General features: G+C 36.9%; 1 protein-coding gene across 1 annotated transcript in view; it reads right to left on the minus strand.

Moving 5' to 3' along the window:
• LOC124160222 (C3 and PZP-like alpha-2-macroglobulin domain-containing protein 8) overlaps positions 1-20,296 on the minus strand; it is a 515,206-nt gene that overhangs the window by 375,348 nt on the left and 119,562 nt on the right. The window contains exon 2 of the mRNA XM_046536362.1: positions 10,971-11,196. Coding sequence (XP_046392318.1) covers positions 10,971-11,101 — 131 coding nt within the window. The 5' untranslated portion in view covers positions 11,102-11,196. The remainder of the gene's footprint in view (positions 1-10,970; positions 11,197-20,296) is intronic.

The following is a 20,296-nucleotide window of genomic DNA, read 5'->3' on the forward strand; positions in this document are numbered from 1 at the left end:
TTATTATTTCATATCGTACAATTTCTGCCATGAACATCCTCATAATTCCGGGAATAATTCACCGTGGAATTCCAAAATCATTCGTATCATTACATGAATTTCAAATTTTACTCTTAAATTGAAGGCTAATTTGGAGAAATTTCTGGCATGAAATATTACGAAATTCATGCTTCTGCCGGTGATAAGAATGTTCAATCAAATTACAAATACGTAAATTAAAAGAATTTGCGATAAATCAAAATGAAATCCATGAGAAGTGGCGGTAATCAATGATTAAAACGCCACAATGTTCGTAAGACATCATTTTGTATCGAAATGCTTGTTTTTTCTTGGTTTTCACCACAATTATATTAATCGTTGAAGAGTAAATTTTAACTTAAGTTTTAAGTATGGTCTGACGATATTTGCTAAAATTTTCCGGCAAAGATTTGTGTAAGTTATACAGTTTAGAAATTTTTTGATAGTAGTGTGATGTTCATTTGAACTAGTGGTGATATGTGTATTTGTGTTTCACACGTGTCCTCAAAAATAGTATATGGATGCTAAAAATGTTAATGTGTGCTTAAATGCAATTTATATTGATACGTGTAGGTTTTTTGCATTGAAAATGATTTTGCATGCTATTCTAATGCATTGGCTGCAAGAAGTATGGGGTAACTAATGATATAACGCTATATATTTTTTTTTATTTAAAAAATTTCAACTTTGGTTCCTCTTGGGTGCATTTAAAATTTCAAAATTATAAAATTTTCCGGTTGGTTTACAAAAAAAAACAATGATTTTTACTAGGCAAACGTAGGATATTCATCAATTTGTACGTAATACCTCTCGTGGTTTATAGATAACTATTTTGTGATAAAAGAGCCTTTTAGAGATAATATTTTCTCGGTGTTTGTGGTAGTAAATGTGATGAAATTGAAGCTTCGCCTCCTATGTCAACTTATCGAAGTAAATTGGGCTTCATGCGTACACCCAAAGGCCTAAAAGAACGCAAACGACATCCATTAAACGAGATTTAAAGCTCATATCCATCAACGACCTTTAGAAATATCCCTTCTATGGTGGCAATTTTGTGGATTAAAGGGAATTCTCGGTGCAGTGTAACGTTTTTCCGTCTACGAAGATATTTTTTATCCCTAATTCCAAATCGGTACTTTGAAATAACGACATATCCTCTTTTTTCACTAATTGATCTACCATTTTTATGCTTGTAATATCGAAATCCCCAGTGTTCGTTGATGCTAAGCCGTGAAAAATATTTAAAATTTTCATTTGGCGTAAGCCCAAATCGTAAGGTCACTATTTACATGGTATCATAAAGATGTGGTATATTTTGGGCTAAAAATGTTCATGCAACCATTGTGAGAAGGGCTCGTTAAATGCTGTGGTTCGGCTAGCACATCGCTTTAAAATCTATCCTTAGATATGTCCAAATGAGATTTTAAGATCGCATTAGGCCGAGTTCCCACAAATGGTAAAAACGAAATTCACCTACGAGTTCTGCATATTCGAAAATATTTGCAGCTATGAATGTGCCATTTATGACAACAATACCAATTTTTTACTGCAAGTTGTGTTTTATTAAAAAATTAAATTTTCTCTTTTGCAGAAAAATACAGCAAACTTTGATGGCCGGGTGCCAGAACCATTATTTCCCTTAATGTAATAACTTAAATTTGAAATAAATGTTAATGGACGCGAAACACTGCATGAGGAGATATCCTGTGACATGTTAATACTCGTGAGGCCAAATAAAGCGTACGAGAGTGTGTGTCATTAACGTGAACCCGAGCGTTAATAGGTACCTGGGGAGCAATGCAGTGCTTCTATTATGCATTTCATAGTCAGGAACATCTTTCCACAGTCCCGTTGTATGATAGCAATTCCGCGGAAACGACCTTTTCCCTAGTCTGTGGGCGTAATTGCTCTCCAAAAGCACCACCGTTAAAAATAACCCAGATTTGAATGTTTGCCGGGCGACGTACGATGATGGGCACATTTTCACTCCAATGTAACGCGATCCATCGACTCTTGAAACCCCACACTCACGTCTGACCTGTACCCTGCCGTCGGCTTGACTTATACATCACCTAAGCGTCGTGGCGTGCGAATACAATGTCATTGTGCTCGTCCCTTGAATCGTCTCAACGTGAATATGCTCTTAATTAATAATGAGATCTGCGATGGGAAATTTGTGATTCTTGCACCCCATCGGGCGTCCTCGGCAATGTTTGCGAGAAGCCGTCGCTCGCAAGGGAAGCTTATAAACAGTCGGAGGCTGTACAGTGGCCACAGTACATTCGGAGGAGATGGTGAAGGGAGGAGAGCGGTCGGCAAACAATGTTGATTCAAGTGGGTCAACAGGGACTAATGTAATTGGCTATTGGGATACTCCTCAATTCATGTTTCCCTCCTAGCCAGAAGGATAACTAAGAAATACCGAATATATTCCTGCTAGGCATTTAATACCCCTGTCTGATCGGGAGCAGGAAGACATAAATCATCCAGGATCTTGAAAGTTAGCCATTCTTAGTTTTATGTAGGAAAGAGTCACTTAAATTCATCATAAATTTTTAATATGAAGTGGTGAAAAAACAGAATATAACATACTAAACTATCGATCTAAATCGTTCCACGTACAATGAGAATGTGACTGAAAAATGTTTACATTGTATCAGAAAACGTATCATTATGCTCTTTTTAACTTTGACACCTTAAAGAATATGATAGACAAATCTCATCTATTCCAATTTAAGTGCGTTTTGGACTAGGTTAACTTAGACTCAGTGGTTGGACTACACATTGTTTTGCCTCTGTTTCAATTTTGCCAAATTTGTAAGATTAAATTTGATATTATTGAAACGTAAATTATATATATCTGAATACAACTTAATAGATGAATTTATTAAACAGAGTGAAATTTCCCTCATGAAATACAGTGCATTCACAGATTATTTTTGTTTAAATTTTTTTAACTCCATATACTTAAAATATTATGAAACATATATGATGGATGATTGTACTTAAGGATAATGATAAATACTTTTTAATCGCTGATGGGCTATTCGCTCGTTAATTCAGTAGAACCCCATGATGTACCTTTTCATTTTAGCAGAAAAGGACAACGCAGCTCAATGGTGAAAGAGTAGACAGTATAGCAGAGCAATATGCTTAAGTATGGAAAGAGATATATTTACAAGGTGAGGCTAAAAAAAGTCCGGATTGAGTTTATTCTGCGCAAACTGTTCAACGGATCGTAACGAAACAAAGTGTGACATCTTGCGACGCATCTGATGGCTAAAGCGAGAGATTTTGCGTTTGTTTACGTCAAGTCGTTACTTAGCATCAGCGGCACGTGTCTTAAACAGTTCGTTGCCTTCAACTTGTTCTTGTATATATATATATTTCAAATTTAGTTACTTCAAGAGAAAAAGTCATCCTATGAGACGATGCAAAAAGCTGGGGGGCAAAGCATAATTTCAGTGGGCTTATCAAAAGCGGCGACGCAAAAGGGGCCAGAGAATTCCTGAATTTGTTGACGGTGGCCCTGAGAGGTGACCGTGCGGAGGGCAGGATGTTAATAAGATGGACGCTCTAGCTCGAGGATTTAGAGTGAAAATATTTTTCCAAGGAATAAGAGAGCAATATTTGGCATGGAAAATGAAATTTTTTGTAAATGTTACATCTAGAAAAACCTTTCCCAAAAAAATGACTATCGTTCTTCATCTTTCAAACATTTCAAATATATTCAAGGGAAATATATTAATTAATTAATATTAATTAATATTAATCGACAAACAATAGGGAGATGGTGTACATTTTAACTAAGAGACAAATATAAATGAACAAAATTATTTTCGAATAAAATAAGGCACTAAGTAGAATAATGAATACCATTTGACTACAAGAATAACTGAAAGCTGCTGATGCTTATAATGCAAATAATTTTTTCCTATGAACAAATTTCATGCCTGAATTGACCTCAGGAAAAAAATTACTGGATAGATGATGCATATTTGAAAATATGAATTGGAATAATGAATAAATATGTTTCTGAGGCATAATTTTGGATGGATACTATTCCATTCTTTCCAGCGCTCCAGTCAGCAACTCTTGTGTTATACCCCCTGCAAATATTAATTATGTACTACAATTTGCCTATATAAGTTGGTAGTAAAAAAACAGCGGAATGGATTTATTAACCAACTTTGAGCATGAGATCGTCATCAATATAACCAAATTCGAAATTTTTCAATAAAACTATTTTATATTATATGCGGAATAAAAATTTGACTTTAATCAGTATATATGTGAAGAAAACAAGCATTCGTGGATAAAACATAATAGTGAGGCAAAAAAATATTATATGAAGAGTCATTACTCTTTAATTCACATTTTCATGAGTTATGGGTTATTTTCATGCATTTTTACAGCAATGATTCTCCATTTTCTTTCTTGCTCGTTAACCTAATTAACCGAATATATTTACATATAAATATCTCGTGTGTTACCGGCAACCAAACAACTTGACTGCTGTATTATTCTACTACTACCTTTATTAACTTCCAGCCTCCCGAACCTTTCCACAGAGAACCTTTTTCGAGTTGAATGTACCTCGAGAGAAAACGGCAGGAAGAGAAGGAGTTGCGGTAGCGAGCGGTAAGGTGTGGAGGTAATAGGTTTCGAGACTCGTCCCAGTTATTCGGGGAGGCAAGGGCCCGTAACATTGCGTCTCTTCCGTGCCTTGCTGCACACACTAGAGCGTTGCGCAATAATCAAAATTAATGAATCGCGGCATGTGAAGGGTTGTAGCGGTCCCCCTCTCCTTTCCAGTCCCTGCGGGCGGTAACTTCCACCTACCCCTTCCGGCGAACCACCATCTCTCGTCCCGCTCCCTCATTTTCCCCGGCTCACCTCACCAACTATACCAGCCACGCATAACCGTACAGCGAATGACGCAGCCCACCCCGCGACGGAGTCTCTCCCTCGTGAACACGGTCGAGCCAAACCGTTTCCCTCTTCTTCCCTTCGGCTGGCATTACTACGCACATCCTCTGCCTTGTACCGTCTCTCCCCGACGTCGTTATCCAGATACATCCCGCGGGAGGCATCCGCCTCGGTGTTCCAAAAACACGGGATACGGCGTCGCCCTTGCGCCGCCAAAAGTCCCGGTCCTCGCTTCCGAATACTTCGTTGCTTTTCCGCCGTCCTCGAGGCTCTTTACGTCACCGGTAATATTATGCAGCTTGACTTCTTTTATCATAAACCACTCTGTTTCTTATTTTTTTGTTACGCCAATTTTCCTTCCGACTCCCGAATTATTTGCCATTCTGCCCGTTATCGCTTCCGTTGTTTTCCGAGGAAAATATGAAGGGTCCAAAGATTACTAAAAACCGCGGTCATTTGCGTCAAAGCGAAATGGCATTTGGTAAAGGAAACTGAGAAACTGTACGAGTGTGGAGGGACATTAAATTTTAGAGTTAGGTTACTCCCTGATTATACAAAGTGAAGTCTACAAGGTACCCCTACTCTTTTCACAAGTAATTTATAATTTAATAAGTACAGGTTTTAAATTTTTCTCAATGGTACTTGGGAATTTCCGCAGTCATTCCGCATTTGCCTAATTTTGAATTACAAATATCTATTTCATGCTAGATAGATATTGTGGCCTCCCTCTTAAAACATTATATTTTTTTCGAATATAATTGATCATTTGAATTTCATCGATGGATGCGATGAAATTGCTTTAACGCACTAGAAAATGAATTTACAAGGATTAGGTCTACAAATTGTGAAGTGATACCCTCATATAAGGCAGTAGAAAATAAAGGAAAGCTTGTGTTCATGACAGAAAGTTTCTGGTCGTTGAGAAAAGGAAATAGGGCATGACAGTGATAAAAAACGAAGTAAAAAACCATTATATTAGCCGGGGAAAACTGGAGAGGCGTGGCAAAATCAGAAAAAGATATGGGCAATTATTCATATACGTTTTGGATTGAAACTGACGTTGAGAGTCTGTAATTTACCCTTTGTTGTTCCTTTATATAATATCCCTTGAGTTGTGTTAACGATATTCTTTTCCATTACTATTCAACCGTATTCCACCGCCGTTAGATACCAGAGATTTTATGCCACCATCTCGTATTTTCCGGCATTTTCTCAAAACAGCCCTTTATCCTATATCACGAGTATATGCATTTCAGTTCACATTTTCCACCCCCGTTCACTTACTTCCCCTAATGTCCTCTTTTTCCTTGATACCGGATAAAATAAGCCGGGACATTGGATATTCTACGGTGCAGTGCCGACACGGTCGGGTGAAAGCCGAAGCCATCCTGGCCTAATTGAAGTGTCTTGGATGCAGAGGCCGCGGAAATGTCCACTCACGAAGCAGCGGCTGTTTTATGGCTATCATTTGGAGCAAGACTTGGACTGCCTCGCGGTCCAGCAAAATAATTAGACTCCATAACTTACGTGCTTTGAGGGCACTGAATACCCTCTGACAGTTCTGAGAAAAATTAACTCTAATGGTTCATTTTTTTTATTTTAGCGCGGTGCTCACATATTATGTGTTTTGAATTTATTTAAATAACTTACTTGAAATAATTTTATTATTATATTTAATAACCACAGGCCAAAAACTGCGGCTTATTTTACTTAGTATAGCAAATGCGAGATTATTTTTTTTACACACCATTGATAAATTTTTCTTACAGTTAAAAGAGTCTTACATGTGCAAAAAATAGATTTATAATGCGGAACTGAGTTCAGCATTCACGGTTTAATATGACCTCTCTCCCTAAGAAGAGATGTTTTATTTGTAAAAATTGAAAAATAACTAAAGGCTAACTATTTTTCCCTTAATTTTTAGTCTTTGCAGTAATATTATGCGTATTATGAGCAAAGATTACTGAATGAAATCCTTGCATAAATTCCGAACAGGAAAGCATTCTGCGTTAGAGTAATGTTAATTATAAATTCACGCAATATTTTCTGAAGGCTTCCTTTTGGTATGAACGAGGATATTGATAGGCTGGAATTTAAATATTTTACGATAGAAAAATAATGAAATATCGAGAAAACAAGTTGCAAAAGTATGTTGCCTGCTCGAAAAGAGAAACTGATAATGGTGTGGCACCATAAATCAAAAACTAAAGAAAAACAAACGAATATTGTGAACCATTTCTTCACTGTATAAAATGAGTTGATTATAACATTAAGTTTTATCACCATTCGTTTTTCTATCGATTTAAAAAAATCAGAATCATTAATTATTGCAGTTTTCTCTATCGCTATCCCTTCTGGTGCATATTAAAAACATAGGAAAAATACTCCAAAATCATTTGCTTTTTTAAACTTTCCGCATCCCAGTACTTCTCCACCCCTTAGTCGTCCCCGAATGAATCCACCAGGGCTGTCGTTGCCCATGCCACTAAACCTTCCTTTAAAAACTCCCCCCCTTACTGCTCCGTTAACCTACGACGACGTAATAGCATAACTCGTCTGTCACCTGCATGTTTTTTAATCCAATGTGACCCCTAAAACTCTTTATCTTACTCAATTTGAGAATAGCGTGCACACCATTTTTTACCCGTGTTTCCGGGTGGAATATTATTCCTCTTGGTCCATAAAAATTCTTACCATTTATCATACGGATATCTGAAAAAGTTCGGGCATGGAAAAGGAGTATAATTTTTTCATCTCAAGGAAGTCAACATTAGTGAAACAACATGGATATTGCTGGAAGATATGATTTAGCCATTAAATCAAATCTTTACTGTTGAACTACCATTTTTACATCCTGTGAAATATCCCAGTAAACTTAAATTTTCGGTCATTATTTAGTTAGGAAAATCAAACCCTTTTAATTTAATTTGACCGTAAGCCATTTATCCCTTTACATGCTTAAGGTTTCTTTTAAAGACTGATGCTGCTATAATTAAAAGTCTATATAAAAATACCCTTTTGCAGTCGATGCTCTAAAATTACGTAACGCAGAAAAAGCTTGTGATGAACTATGAAATTCGCAAAAAATGAAGGTTTTATAAAAAAATGAGTGAATTGAGGGATCACGATTCCTAGATTTCAAAATTCGCACACTGCTGCAATATTCCGTGGATTAACCGATTCCCTCATAAGACGCGCATCAACATCACGCCCACACGTCTCTGGAGTGGGTGTCGGAAGGTGACGCGACACGCCGTCGGGATAATCTCCGCATCCGATACAAACGCCTCCGTGCCCTCGTCACGTGACACGAATGCTAGGAGCTCTCACACCCGAACATAGCACCCTCTCTCGCCCCACCGATAATTCTGATTCGTCAAAGAGACGAGCAGTACCTTTTCCCATGTACAAGTAGATTCCGGCCTAAGAAGACTTTTTTTTTGCCTCTAGAGCTCGCCGACAGTGGGATATGCTATGTGAATGGGTGAGAAGCCAAGGGGCACGAGTGATGTTTTCTACTCAACAGAGTTAAGTAAAGTTAATTGTCAGAAGAAATAAAAAAAAAAAATTGGTTGCCATGGGATACGAGTGAGTCTGTGATGACGTCGAGTGGAAAATCAAATGAACTTCTAAATATCTAATTGATCTGGTTTGTTTCTATACCTAATATCTGTACCTAACACTGCATAGAACAAAGAAATCACTTGTGCCCCTTGGTTTCTCACCCACTCATGTGCATTCCTATCTGAAATGCCTATTTTGGATGACTCACTTTCTATCTAAATAAAAACCATCACGTTCATGTGAACTGATCGTACTTTCCTCGAAGAAACATGATGTGATTGAAAGTACTCGCTATTAAACGCTATGCCACTCATATTCAGATTTAATATTTCAGATAAAGTTGCACAAAATCAATGTTGAATATTATGTGGGCTATGCAAGCTGAATTAGCATTTGAAACATCTTATTGGTCAGCCTTAATTATTCTTAATAATGAATTTTAATAAATTGCTAAATTGGGTATGGTTATCAAGTATGCCCCCCTTCTCTCCTTTCAAGTTGTTTATTTAAATTCATGCCGAGGTTTATATTCTTACGGGTTCCTTATTTGGATGCAAATCTATTAATTATCTAGATTCAACCATTTAGGTGGTTGATTAATTGGCAGGTGATCGAAATTATTTTTTCCAGTTCTTCCGTTATTTTCCAATCTGGAAGCGTATTTTATGCATTAATATACAATTAAAGATAATCAGTATGTTGAGTTGGCTACCAAATTGTCAGGCATTAGTGTTATTTGAAGCTATATAAATTGTCTAGAGGTAATTTAAGGACAAAAATTGAAGCTATAGGTACAATATTGTGTATTTTTATACTCACTTTTATTGCTCCATTGCATAAGCTATTTTTTTCTATAATTTATGATACTAAATTTCATTGGTATACCGTAAATGTATTTCACCAAATTATTAAGGCTTCAGAGACTTATCTGAGGCTTGTCTGATAAATTACTTCAATACAAAATTCTAATGGCACATTAAAGCGTCTAACCGATGCTTGTGCCTCAAAACGTTTATTTATAGTTTTTGATATGGTAATATCCACACATGTTAGTCAGTATGAAACATGAAGGTGCTAGTTTACGTGCAGATGAAAAAAATACCCCTTGCTTCATCCTCGTTTTCTTCGAAAAAATAATAATTTGCTTTCAATGAATTTTTTTGCGAAAGGATGAACAGAGATGGGTGTTGGATTAACGAACGACCGTCGGGGCTCCAGTCAAATTTATGATTTAGTTTGCCTGAAAGCCAATCAGCGATATCAGTTGAATTAACTTGATTTATAGGCTTTCGTACACGCAACTGCTGGAGTGAGCGAGGGAGGGCGATGGCCAGGGGGGGAGGGAGTTGCCACTGACGACCATCGCGCGACGCCACGGCGGCGTCAACAATGCCGGCGGACGCGACCGACAGAATATCAAATTCGGATCTGCAACGGGCAGCAGATGAAGGGTGGGAGGGGACAAAGCTGTTCATTTTGGATCGCTCCTCCTACTCATTTACTCGAGAACGGTCGCAAACGAATAAACATTTTCGTTTCGATATTTATGGGCAGACGCGCTCTTTCAATATTTGTTCTAGAATATTGGAGGCAATTCATTAAAAATTTCGAGGCATTCACGTTAATTTAAAACAAGCAAGGGATTATAAATTGATGGGTAGCACTGCAATTCTGAGGACAGTTTGAATAGCCAATTCAGACTAATATGTATATCTCATAAAAATAAATGTATGTGTCTCTTTTTCTACACCCAATGAACCATGATGCAGTGTCGAACAGCATGTACATTTTTATCTACCAAAAGTTAATACGGGTTAGGTGCATGGTTTTATGTAGGGTAAACATACGGTAAATATATGTGGTTCAAAAGGTGGAAGTAAAAATTTGACAGATTACGCATATTCCATCGGGGAATTTTGCTGAACGGTTTAAAGTAGTTACAATCACAATTACCTCATAGAATGGAGTTTTTATTTACTCATATTGCTATTTAGATGACGGAATAGTGATCAAAATGTTAACTTTGTCCATGATGATAGTTTTAAGTTAAGTTAAGAAATAAATATCTGCCCCTCAATATTTTCCTACTAGAAAGGATGTACAGTAGTATAGAAAACTGTTCATAGTAACGTGGAAAGTTCAGTTTAAATTTATTGGGTCTGCAACAAATGATCTCATTTATCATCGACAATTAGGTACCTACGGAGATTTGGAATATTATGTGTTGGTGAAAAACGCATCTAATGAAATGAATTATTGAATAATAAAAATATCGATTATCCAGTTCACTAGGTATCAGTTGTCAAATGCTTACATCTTTCTAAAATGAGTAAAGGATAGTACAAATTTAAAATTCTGGTGATGAAAATGACGAAAAAGATTTTGGTTGAGACCTAAAAAATGATAGTGACAGCTAATTATATTTCGGTGGCAAGGTAATGAAGATAATTTGTACTTACTGGGAGCATTCGTCATCCGCTTGAGCAGGGCATGCCATTGGCAGGGCGACCATCAGTATCATTTGCACGGCGAACGCCAGCGACCAGCTTTGGAAACGCCCATGGCGCCTCTTCTCCACCTCTGGCGCCATTCTATCTCGCTGAAAATCCACGATTTGGGGCTCCTTGCCTTCCAAGTGATGATGGGAAACTCTCAGTACTCCATCACAGGTCCCTTGTGGTAGCCCTAGGATAATGGAGAAATAGCATATTATAGTCATTCGTATATTGATGAAAAAATTAGTATAAAACCATGTATGAATGTTTTAAACTATAGCACTATTTTTACACATACATCTACCAAAAATACTTTTATTCAAGTAGAGATGGTGAAGTTCAAAACGAAAGATGCTATTTTGAATAAAAAACCGGGTGGGAAAAGATATGGTCAATCTCTACTTAGTGATTCACATCTTAATGTTGGAGAAAAGTTTTATTACTCAGCTTCTTCAGTCTTAGTATCCTTGTAAAGCATTGAAAGTTGGTTCATAAACACAGACGTACGCAGTGCATGAATCCTTATACACTCTATTGCAATAATTTCTCAGGTAAGAAATATATTTAAGTATACAAACGTTGCCCTTGATATGATGTAATTTTTCTCGGCGTATTAATTGGTTAACGTCTTCTCGGAATTTCCACCGGTTTAATACTTTGCATATCACCAAGGTTTCAACGAACGACTCATCTATCGTCAGCGGGGTGATTACGATGGTACCCTTGGTGTTTATTTTTAAATTTCTAGAAGCCATATTCATAGATTCCCAACGTGTTAGTCTCAAAACAATACTTATACAATCTAAACCTATCATCTCTCTATTTACCATACATTGTTTTCTCCACCGTGGCTCAAATTTATTCCATAAAAAGTGTTCGTAAAACAATGTTTTCACTACGAGTCAAACTTATTCTATTAAGCGATTCCAAACTGTGTTTTCATTAGTTCACTAATTTCTAAGGTGAGAAAATCTCAAACATTAAAACGAAATAAAACTATTGTGCCCAATTTGAACGAAAAAAACCCACAAATTACAGCAAGGGGTTACTATTTTAGATCTCTGGTCGGTATGAGTGATTATGAAGCTTTCTTTAATGTTAAAAGTATGTTTCAAAAGGATATTAAGGCCAACAAATTACATTTGGCTGGGAAAATAAGAGTTTTATATTTTTCAGTATTAAATGGGAGTAAATTTTATGTTTTTTGTTTCATTTTTAACGAGTGCAAATGGCGTGAATGAGCAACGCTACATGCACGGCCACTTAAGATATCTGTGTTAAGTAACCCGGAAGCGTATTTTGACGGGTCCACTTTATCAAGCAAGACCTCCAGGACAACATTCTCGGGTGCAGACGCTCCTTTTCCTAGAGTACCTCCTACTCTCACTTTTCCACTGTAGGTACAAGTGAATAAAACTGAGCCGCTGACCTCCATAAAATATGAATGCTTTGTTAATAGTGAATTAGGCGGCTGAAAATAAAGAAAGATTGTCCAAAACAATGCCTGATCAGAAACAAAGTACTACGAAACCATGGTAATTGTAATTTCATGGATTAGTGATGCTCAGTTTACCTTCACAAGAAATGAGTTTGGCTAGAACTGAAACAAGGGCGGAAAACATCTTTCATCACATGCGGGGATTTTTCAATATGCCATGTGGATATACACCATTGTTCTTCTTTAGGAACTAATTCACGCGCACTGAACTCTGAAGGTCACGTAGTATTTTTTCATTCCCTGAATCCTATGAATTGATGGCATTTAAACATTATAACGAGTGAACGGGAACACGTAAGGGAAACTTTTTAAGATCTAATTATTTTTAATCGTAATTATAATGGTTGTTCTTCAGTGGAAAAATATTATAATTTCATACGTAAATACGGTGGTGTATGATAAAAAAATGAACTGCTTTTACTGTTTTATTACATGGAATAGTCGAATCACAACTTTATCTTAATTCATAATTTTTATACTTAGTTAAAAGCTTTACGAAGACGTGATTACTTTTTTTCTTTTTAGTTTTCATTACTATCTATCTTATTAGCAATTTTATCCAATCATATTTTTTTAATAATCGAATTAAAATAAATAGAAAATTAAAAACCCAAGACAATAGGATAAAAATAAAATGAACGTATATTGCTGTCAGAAAAAGATACATCTCTCTAGCTACAAACTTAATTATGAATTGAGTGAAACAAAAATATTGAATCCAATGAAAAATTGTGAGAAATAACATGCTGGAAACGACAGTTGGAGAGTAAAAAAGCATTGCGTGGGTGAGGATGTGAGGGTGGGTGTGGATGGAGGCAACAGGAGTGGCATTGGAGATGAACGCAAGATGGAGCCCATGTCATCCGTGCCATTACCAAGTGGAAAGAAGAGGAGAATTCCGTGAAGTGAAAGTTTCTATAAGTGATCATTAGCAAGCTTTTTCGAGGCGAAAGAGTAGGGTAACAATTTTTGAGAAGGAGGTGGGATTGATGGAAAAACGGTCGTTCATAAAAAGAGAGGAGAGAAGCCGCGAGGACCACCGAATCAATGTTAAGTCAATGGGGAGAGGTATAGTTGTAAATTGTAGAAATGTCGCATCGTTTTGAGCCTAAAAGTGAAAAAAAAAGTTTCTGTCAACAGAAGAATAATGATAATTATTTGGGAAATATTTAATTTTTATTTTTGTTAATATACTTATCATTCTTGCACCATACCATATTATAATTATAACTAGTTTAAGAAACGTATTATAAGAGCAATAATATCAGTAGAACTTGAAAGATGCTATGAAATTTCTTTGGTCAAAGAAAAATTTCTTATGTTCAAAATCAATTTTATGTGATGCAAAGTAATGAAAGGACAAATGTTATGAATTAATGCTATGTGTTAATTAGAAAATATAGGCTAATATTATGATGACAAGATATCATACAAGAACATGGAATAAATGGAGTTATAGGTTTTCCCCAGCTATATTTGATTATAATCTGACGTAAGCTGTGTATATTTGTATTTTAATCGAAGATATTAAAAATTAATCTTAATTTCTTGTCTTTAAAAGTAGCAACAAGACTACCTAAATATTCTCAAACACTTACATTTCAACGAAGAACAGGTATAAACTATCATTCAAATAATTTCCAATAAGTGAGAGCAAGAGATAATTGTTAAAATGCTGCATAAAGAATTTTTCACTTCTCTGGGTTAGACATCCTGGGTCTTAGGGGTGAAACGAATGCATGTCATGCAAATTAGAGAAATAGTAATTTATCATTTTCAAATGAGAAGAGGTCATGTCAGTTGAGGTTTGATAACCACACTTTATGAAGCAAGGACAGTGGTTAGGAATACATGAAAAACACGCACGGATTAAAGGATTGTTATGCATGCTAGTGGCCTTCGCATGTCTTAAATGTATAAAATCATACGTGAACTCCGGTTGGATATTTTAGTAACTTCGGAAAGCAGTAATGAAAAATATCACCCAATCCGCTCCCCGGGATAGATATTCCAATTTCATAGAGGCATAGAGGAGCAAGTTTGCCGAGATGGAATTCTTGGTGAACGGCCAAAACGCTGTATCACGATTTATGCACCGTGGCCTCGGAGGATAAAGATTTTTCTTCCTATTCATCTTGTTGCAGCGGATGCTGTCTCATTATCCTTCGATATTCCTCTTGCTGAAGTTGGCCCGGCAGGACGGTTGAAGGCTTATATGAAAATGCTTGTAAGCCTCATTGAAGTTGAATTGGCTCAGCATGCCTCAGCATTAGGTTGCAAGAGATACCTGTTGTTGAAGCTGTTGTACCCGAATGAAGGCATTCACAAAGGCTAACTTGATTGCAGGCTGAGAATAACTAAAACCAAAATTAATATTATTTTTTTACAAATATTTAAGGAAGGGAGTATCAAAGAGTGAATTAAAATAACAACAACAAAATCTAGAATCTTGTCACTCTGAGCAGAAATAAATACTTTGGGTGAGCAGAGAATACCAAGTGCTTATTAATTTTATCCTTAATTTAACTGGATGTGGATATGAAGGACATCAAATTACTTCCATCAACCGCGATTTACTGCCTAAGTACTATTAATATACCTACAGACGACGGAATTCAATTTTGCGTCATTCGTAATTATTTTGAGAACTAGGTAAGTGGTTGAAATGTTCCAAACACCGCCAGGATCTCGGTAATTGCTATACCTCTTCTCTCATCTAAAATTTGTCTTCGTTATGTCAAGTAATTCAATGAAACATTAAAATTTTAAAAGGAATAAAAAAATGATTTTTAATCTTTGCAAAAGGTTATTTAACATTTACTTTTTAGATTGGAATAGCTTGTTTATGCTGATGTTCAACCGTAAACCATTTTATTTGAGGTAAAAAAAGTTACATCCCCACTCGGGAGAGTGAAAAATAAATAAAAGGTTCGCTGGTGCAAGTATTAAAAGCAGTGTCGTTACGTCGTAACCCGAAAATTAAATTAAGGATTCAGATCTGATAAAAATTTGTAAAAAATATTTGAAAAAGTGGGAAGGAGAGCTTGGAGCGACTAGTAGTCGGCAGAGGAACGCAAAGAGGTCAGCCAGATGACACGATGACTTATTAACGCGAGGCCCGCGAGGGAAGGAGTTGTTGCATTGGAGGGGGAAATGGAAAGGGGTTGTAGGGTAGGGAGGGGAGGGGGAGGGATACTAGTGGACAGGGGAAGGGGGAAATGGCGGTGGAGTCAGGAGAAAGGACTTGCTTTGAGGGATGGCTAAAGAGTTGCCCTCGCAAGTAGTATTTATGTGTGCGTGAGTCGTATCTCTCTCTTGCTCTCCCGACCATTTCCTGTTCTTGACCTCTTCGCAGCATCCCTTGGAACCTTGCCCCGTTACCCGGACTACCCGCAGGCTAAGGCTTAACTTGCTCGGCTTAAATTGTTAGCCGATGTTCCTCGCAATAATGAATCAGGAGTCCTCCGAAACTCGTCCTCCGACCGTAGAGCAGAGCACGGAATCTGCTTAGGAGGTTGACCCCATGTCGCGAATTCTAATCAGTTGCGCGTCTCGCTTTTAATTTTCAAGCGACGACGCCGCTGTGTCGTAACCCCTGTAATTTTCTTCTCCTGAGCAATTAACGATGGCCAACTGCTTGAACCGCGGGGTTAGGGTGAAATTGTTTGCTTGCTTGCCTGCATGCTGCTAGTAGTTTGAAGGGACACTTGTCACGTCTCAAATGGAGCGTTTTGGGTTCCAAACAAGGCTGAATTTAGTGCCTTTGGCTCAGAGTAAAGTTAGATATCCTAATGTAAATTGAGTAGAGAAACGTACGTATATATTTATCCTACGATATATATTGAATGATATCCTCCTAGTTTTTCCCTTTAACCACTTCTCAAATTGGTTTGTTGTTTTGTTAAGGTATAAGTATGACATAGAATGATGGTAGGTAGTTGATTTTGTATTTTTAAACTAAAAAATGTTTTTTCTTTAAAGTATAGGCTGTTTTCCGTTAGTTTTGACCTAATACGAATGCATTGAGCAGTGAAATTCATCTCTTTGTTTGATCGCATAAGATGTTAGCAAAACTATCTTAAAGAACTCGGAAAAGGAATTTCCTCAAACCTTAAGATAAAATGTTAGCTGTGGCATTTATTTTAAATTTCATTGATAATAACTCGGAAAATTTCCTAACCATCCACATTTATTTACTCGTTTATTTAAAAAATATATATATTACGTACCGAGTAACAATCTTATTTCTGAGAGATCTTATTTCTGTCGCGGCACTTGGAGCCATTCAAGCCACTAAGTTTGGCCGCATTAATGTCGATGCTTAGAAAATTAAAGAGAAAGACAAAAAGGAGATTAATAAATTAAAAAGAACACCGCATAAGAGCCTATAAGAACGGCTGGGCGCGGTCTTCTCGGGGAACGAACGAACGCCGGAAATTTAAAGAGGAAGGAACGGACGGGATTGTTGGCGAAGAGATACGATTTTAGGCTGTATAGGGAAGTGGAAGGCCGGGAGAGAGATAGAGAGACAGACCTTGTGAGTGCGTATTGCGGAGAAAGCTTCAGGGGGAAGAGGGTCGTGGAAGGAGAAGGGGACAGCAGTTAGGTGAAGTGAGGAGGACGAAGAAAGGGCAGAGAGAAGGGAGGAAGAGATGTCAGGATGGCGAATGGAAAGAAAAAAACAGGAGGCAGTGCAGAAAGGGAGATGTTTAGGCAACGGATTAGGAGAGAAGGAAGAGGAAGAACACGGGTGGACGTGGAATTGGTGATGAGGGAAGAGCGACGGAGTTTGGAGAGAGGGAGAGAGTGTATATGGCTAATTAGAGCGAAAAACAAAGAGAGGGCATTCGGAGAAAAAACAGACGGGAGAAGCTTAGAGTCGAGACGAGTGCGTGGGCGAGACGGAAGAAGTGAAGGTGAGGGTGGTTGGCGTGGAATTCTTGGAAAGAAAAGCTGGATTGTTGGGTGGAAGGCCATTGACAGGGCGCGGGTGTGGGAGGGTGGGGGACGAAGGGGTTTCCCTTTTTCACTTCGGAGTAAAGGACTTCCAAATTTGAATTTTATAAGTCCTTAGTTCAATGACTTCACTATTCTGCCTTTCGGAAGAAAAGCTAATTTTTTACTAATAGGAATCTTGCGGTGCTTAGTGCTTAAATATCACTATTTTTCTGAATTTCTATGACGAAATAATCATGTATCAATTTTTCAAAACTGATATTCCGGATTTCACGGAAGAATTATTTAATAATCAAAACTTGTATTTGTTTTGCTAGTGATAATTTTGCTACATTATTTCGAGTTGCGATCCATATGCTTAAATGAATGGAATAATAAAAATACTGTGAAAAGGATTAAAATATCTTTAGCACATACGCAGGGAAAGGTAAGTTAATTAGGTTGTGGTCAATTAAATAATGTTACAAAAATGAATTATTCTGCTGCTTTTGTTGGTCTTGGCAACTCTTTGATTCTCAATAATGAGTGTTTGTTATGGAATACGTGAATACGAAAATTTTTCTGCCCTTCAATATATACAATGCCTATAATTAAGTGATGGAAACATAAGCTCCTGTATTGATGGGAAGATAATTAACCCTTAGGTATCGATTGCTACCATCAGGAATGAAAATGTTATTAACTATTTTGGAAAAGAGAAATAATAGTTTTATTAATTTCATTTCAATTTATAACGCTCAAATTTATCGGGCTTAAGACGTTGGGTATTTTTATGGAAGTATCATAAAATTTATAATAAACACATTGATGCGTTTTTCTTGTATCATTACACTTATAATTATAAATAATAAGTCTATTTTTTATTTCTAGGATATGTTAAAGCGAAATATAGCTTGAAGGGTTGAAAATAAAATTTTAGTTCGTTATATTACGAATAAAAATAGCTTGGATAATTTTCTGCGCTAGGGTTTGGGTGGCCCCAGCGTTTCCATACTGGTCATTTCTTCAAGGTTCCCTCTTCGTGGTTCTCTTAAAGAAGCGACTAGTTTCGGCCGGAAAACGTTAAGGACACCCAAACCCTTACAAAGTGAATGATCCAAACAGTTTTTTTGATTATGAAGAACACCATTGAGATTTAGCTGCTTATTATTCTGAAATGCATGGAATATATTGTGACGTGCAATTTCACGCTTCTTTGTAGAATGCTGAAGAGATCACGAAAAATATGTTCATCTCAAATGTCCTTTCGTGTTTTATTCATCCTATGAAAAAATATTAACCCTTTCTAACCCAGAGCTACTTTTGGGAGAATTCAAACTTCAAGATTTTTCATTATTAAAACTTGAAAATTTTGCAATCAATGTGGCAGCTGAATATTTCGTCATTACAATTAACAACACAAAATAATGCGTAGTTTAGATATTTCCTAAATAGAGCATATAATGTACACATTTTTGATGTTGCTTAGAAGCAACATTGGGTTATAACGGGTTAACATGGTGAAAATAACCAAAGACAAAGAAATGGTCGATTTAAAAAATCTATCGGTGCATCAGCTGAGAGAGCGAAACGTAAAACTCACATTTGAAAGCTTTTGATGATGAAGAGATACTCGCACACTTCGATCATCCCTTTGATAATTCCATGATGAGGAGAATGGATTACGTCAAATTGAAATCTCTATCGTTATCAGATGGAATAAACAACTAAACAACTGCTCCTCGGTTAGCTATTTGGAATTGACATTACACGATACTGCCTCATTTCAAAATCACCACGAATTGATTGATCAGTAGCCGTTGCTATAATATCCACGGGGCAATTTTTCGTGCAAATCGAAAATAATTGACTACGATGATTTGAAATTGAGTGATGCTGTATCATTAGAGGATTAGAAACATCGAGAAATATTCAATGCAGGATGTTATTAATTTTCAGTGAAAGAACTCTAATTGTTGTTCCCTTCTAAAAGAGAGTCGCATATTTAGTACATACCATTCAAAGTAAAAAAAAGAAAAAAATCCATCTAATGGGAAATTACGTGAATGGAATATAGATTTTACTTTTTAGAATTAATCAACAAACAAAATATCATGTCATAGATTGGAAACTGCTGTCATGTCGCTGAAAAAATTCACTTGTTTCCTACAGCAGATGGTTACCGAACGTTAAATCATTCATCATAAGGTGAAATGAATCGACCATTGGAATGACCACCATAATTATAAAGCTGCGATGAATACAATTTATTTCGCTATTACGAAAATAACCAAGTTTGATTAATTTTACGTTGAATATTTTATCCAGTCGAATGATGAGAAAGCCTTCAATAGTATAATTTAGTCCGAGATATTAATTAGCAATCACCTCTCACGGTCGGCCGAATCTCTCTCTTCAGTACCTACAGAAAGAGCAACAGGATGACTATTGATTTACTCGCTACCACACACTGATTACCAGAGTAATTGAAAAAGAGGAGTCAAAGTTCAAATCCGAGGTGGGTAGCCTAATGCACTTTTCGATAATGCATGCATGGAGGTCGGTTCGGACACGCCCAGTCCGGGCTCTGTCGGGCCGGCGGCAGGCTATCAAATTATTCCGTTTGAACATCACAACCCCAGCCGGAACAGAGAGTCTAGAGCGCTCACAAAAGAGCTACAGGTTTTCTGCATGGGAATGGTCTCACGTGAAAAAATGAATGAATCTCTGATATTCTCGGATGTAAGAGAGAGAGAGAGAATGAGTGGACAGGTCACTTAAGTATTATTTGGAATACGGAGCAGGCGTGATGATGGATGGAGATGGAGATAATAAGATGCAAATAAACCCTTTCATT

Source organism: Ischnura elegans, chromosome 1 (genome assembly GCF_921293095.1).
Source record: "Ischnura elegans chromosome 1, ioIscEleg1.1, whole genome shotgun sequence".
NCBI lineage: Eukaryota > Metazoa > Arthropoda > Insecta > Odonata > Coenagrionidae > Ischnura > Ischnura elegans.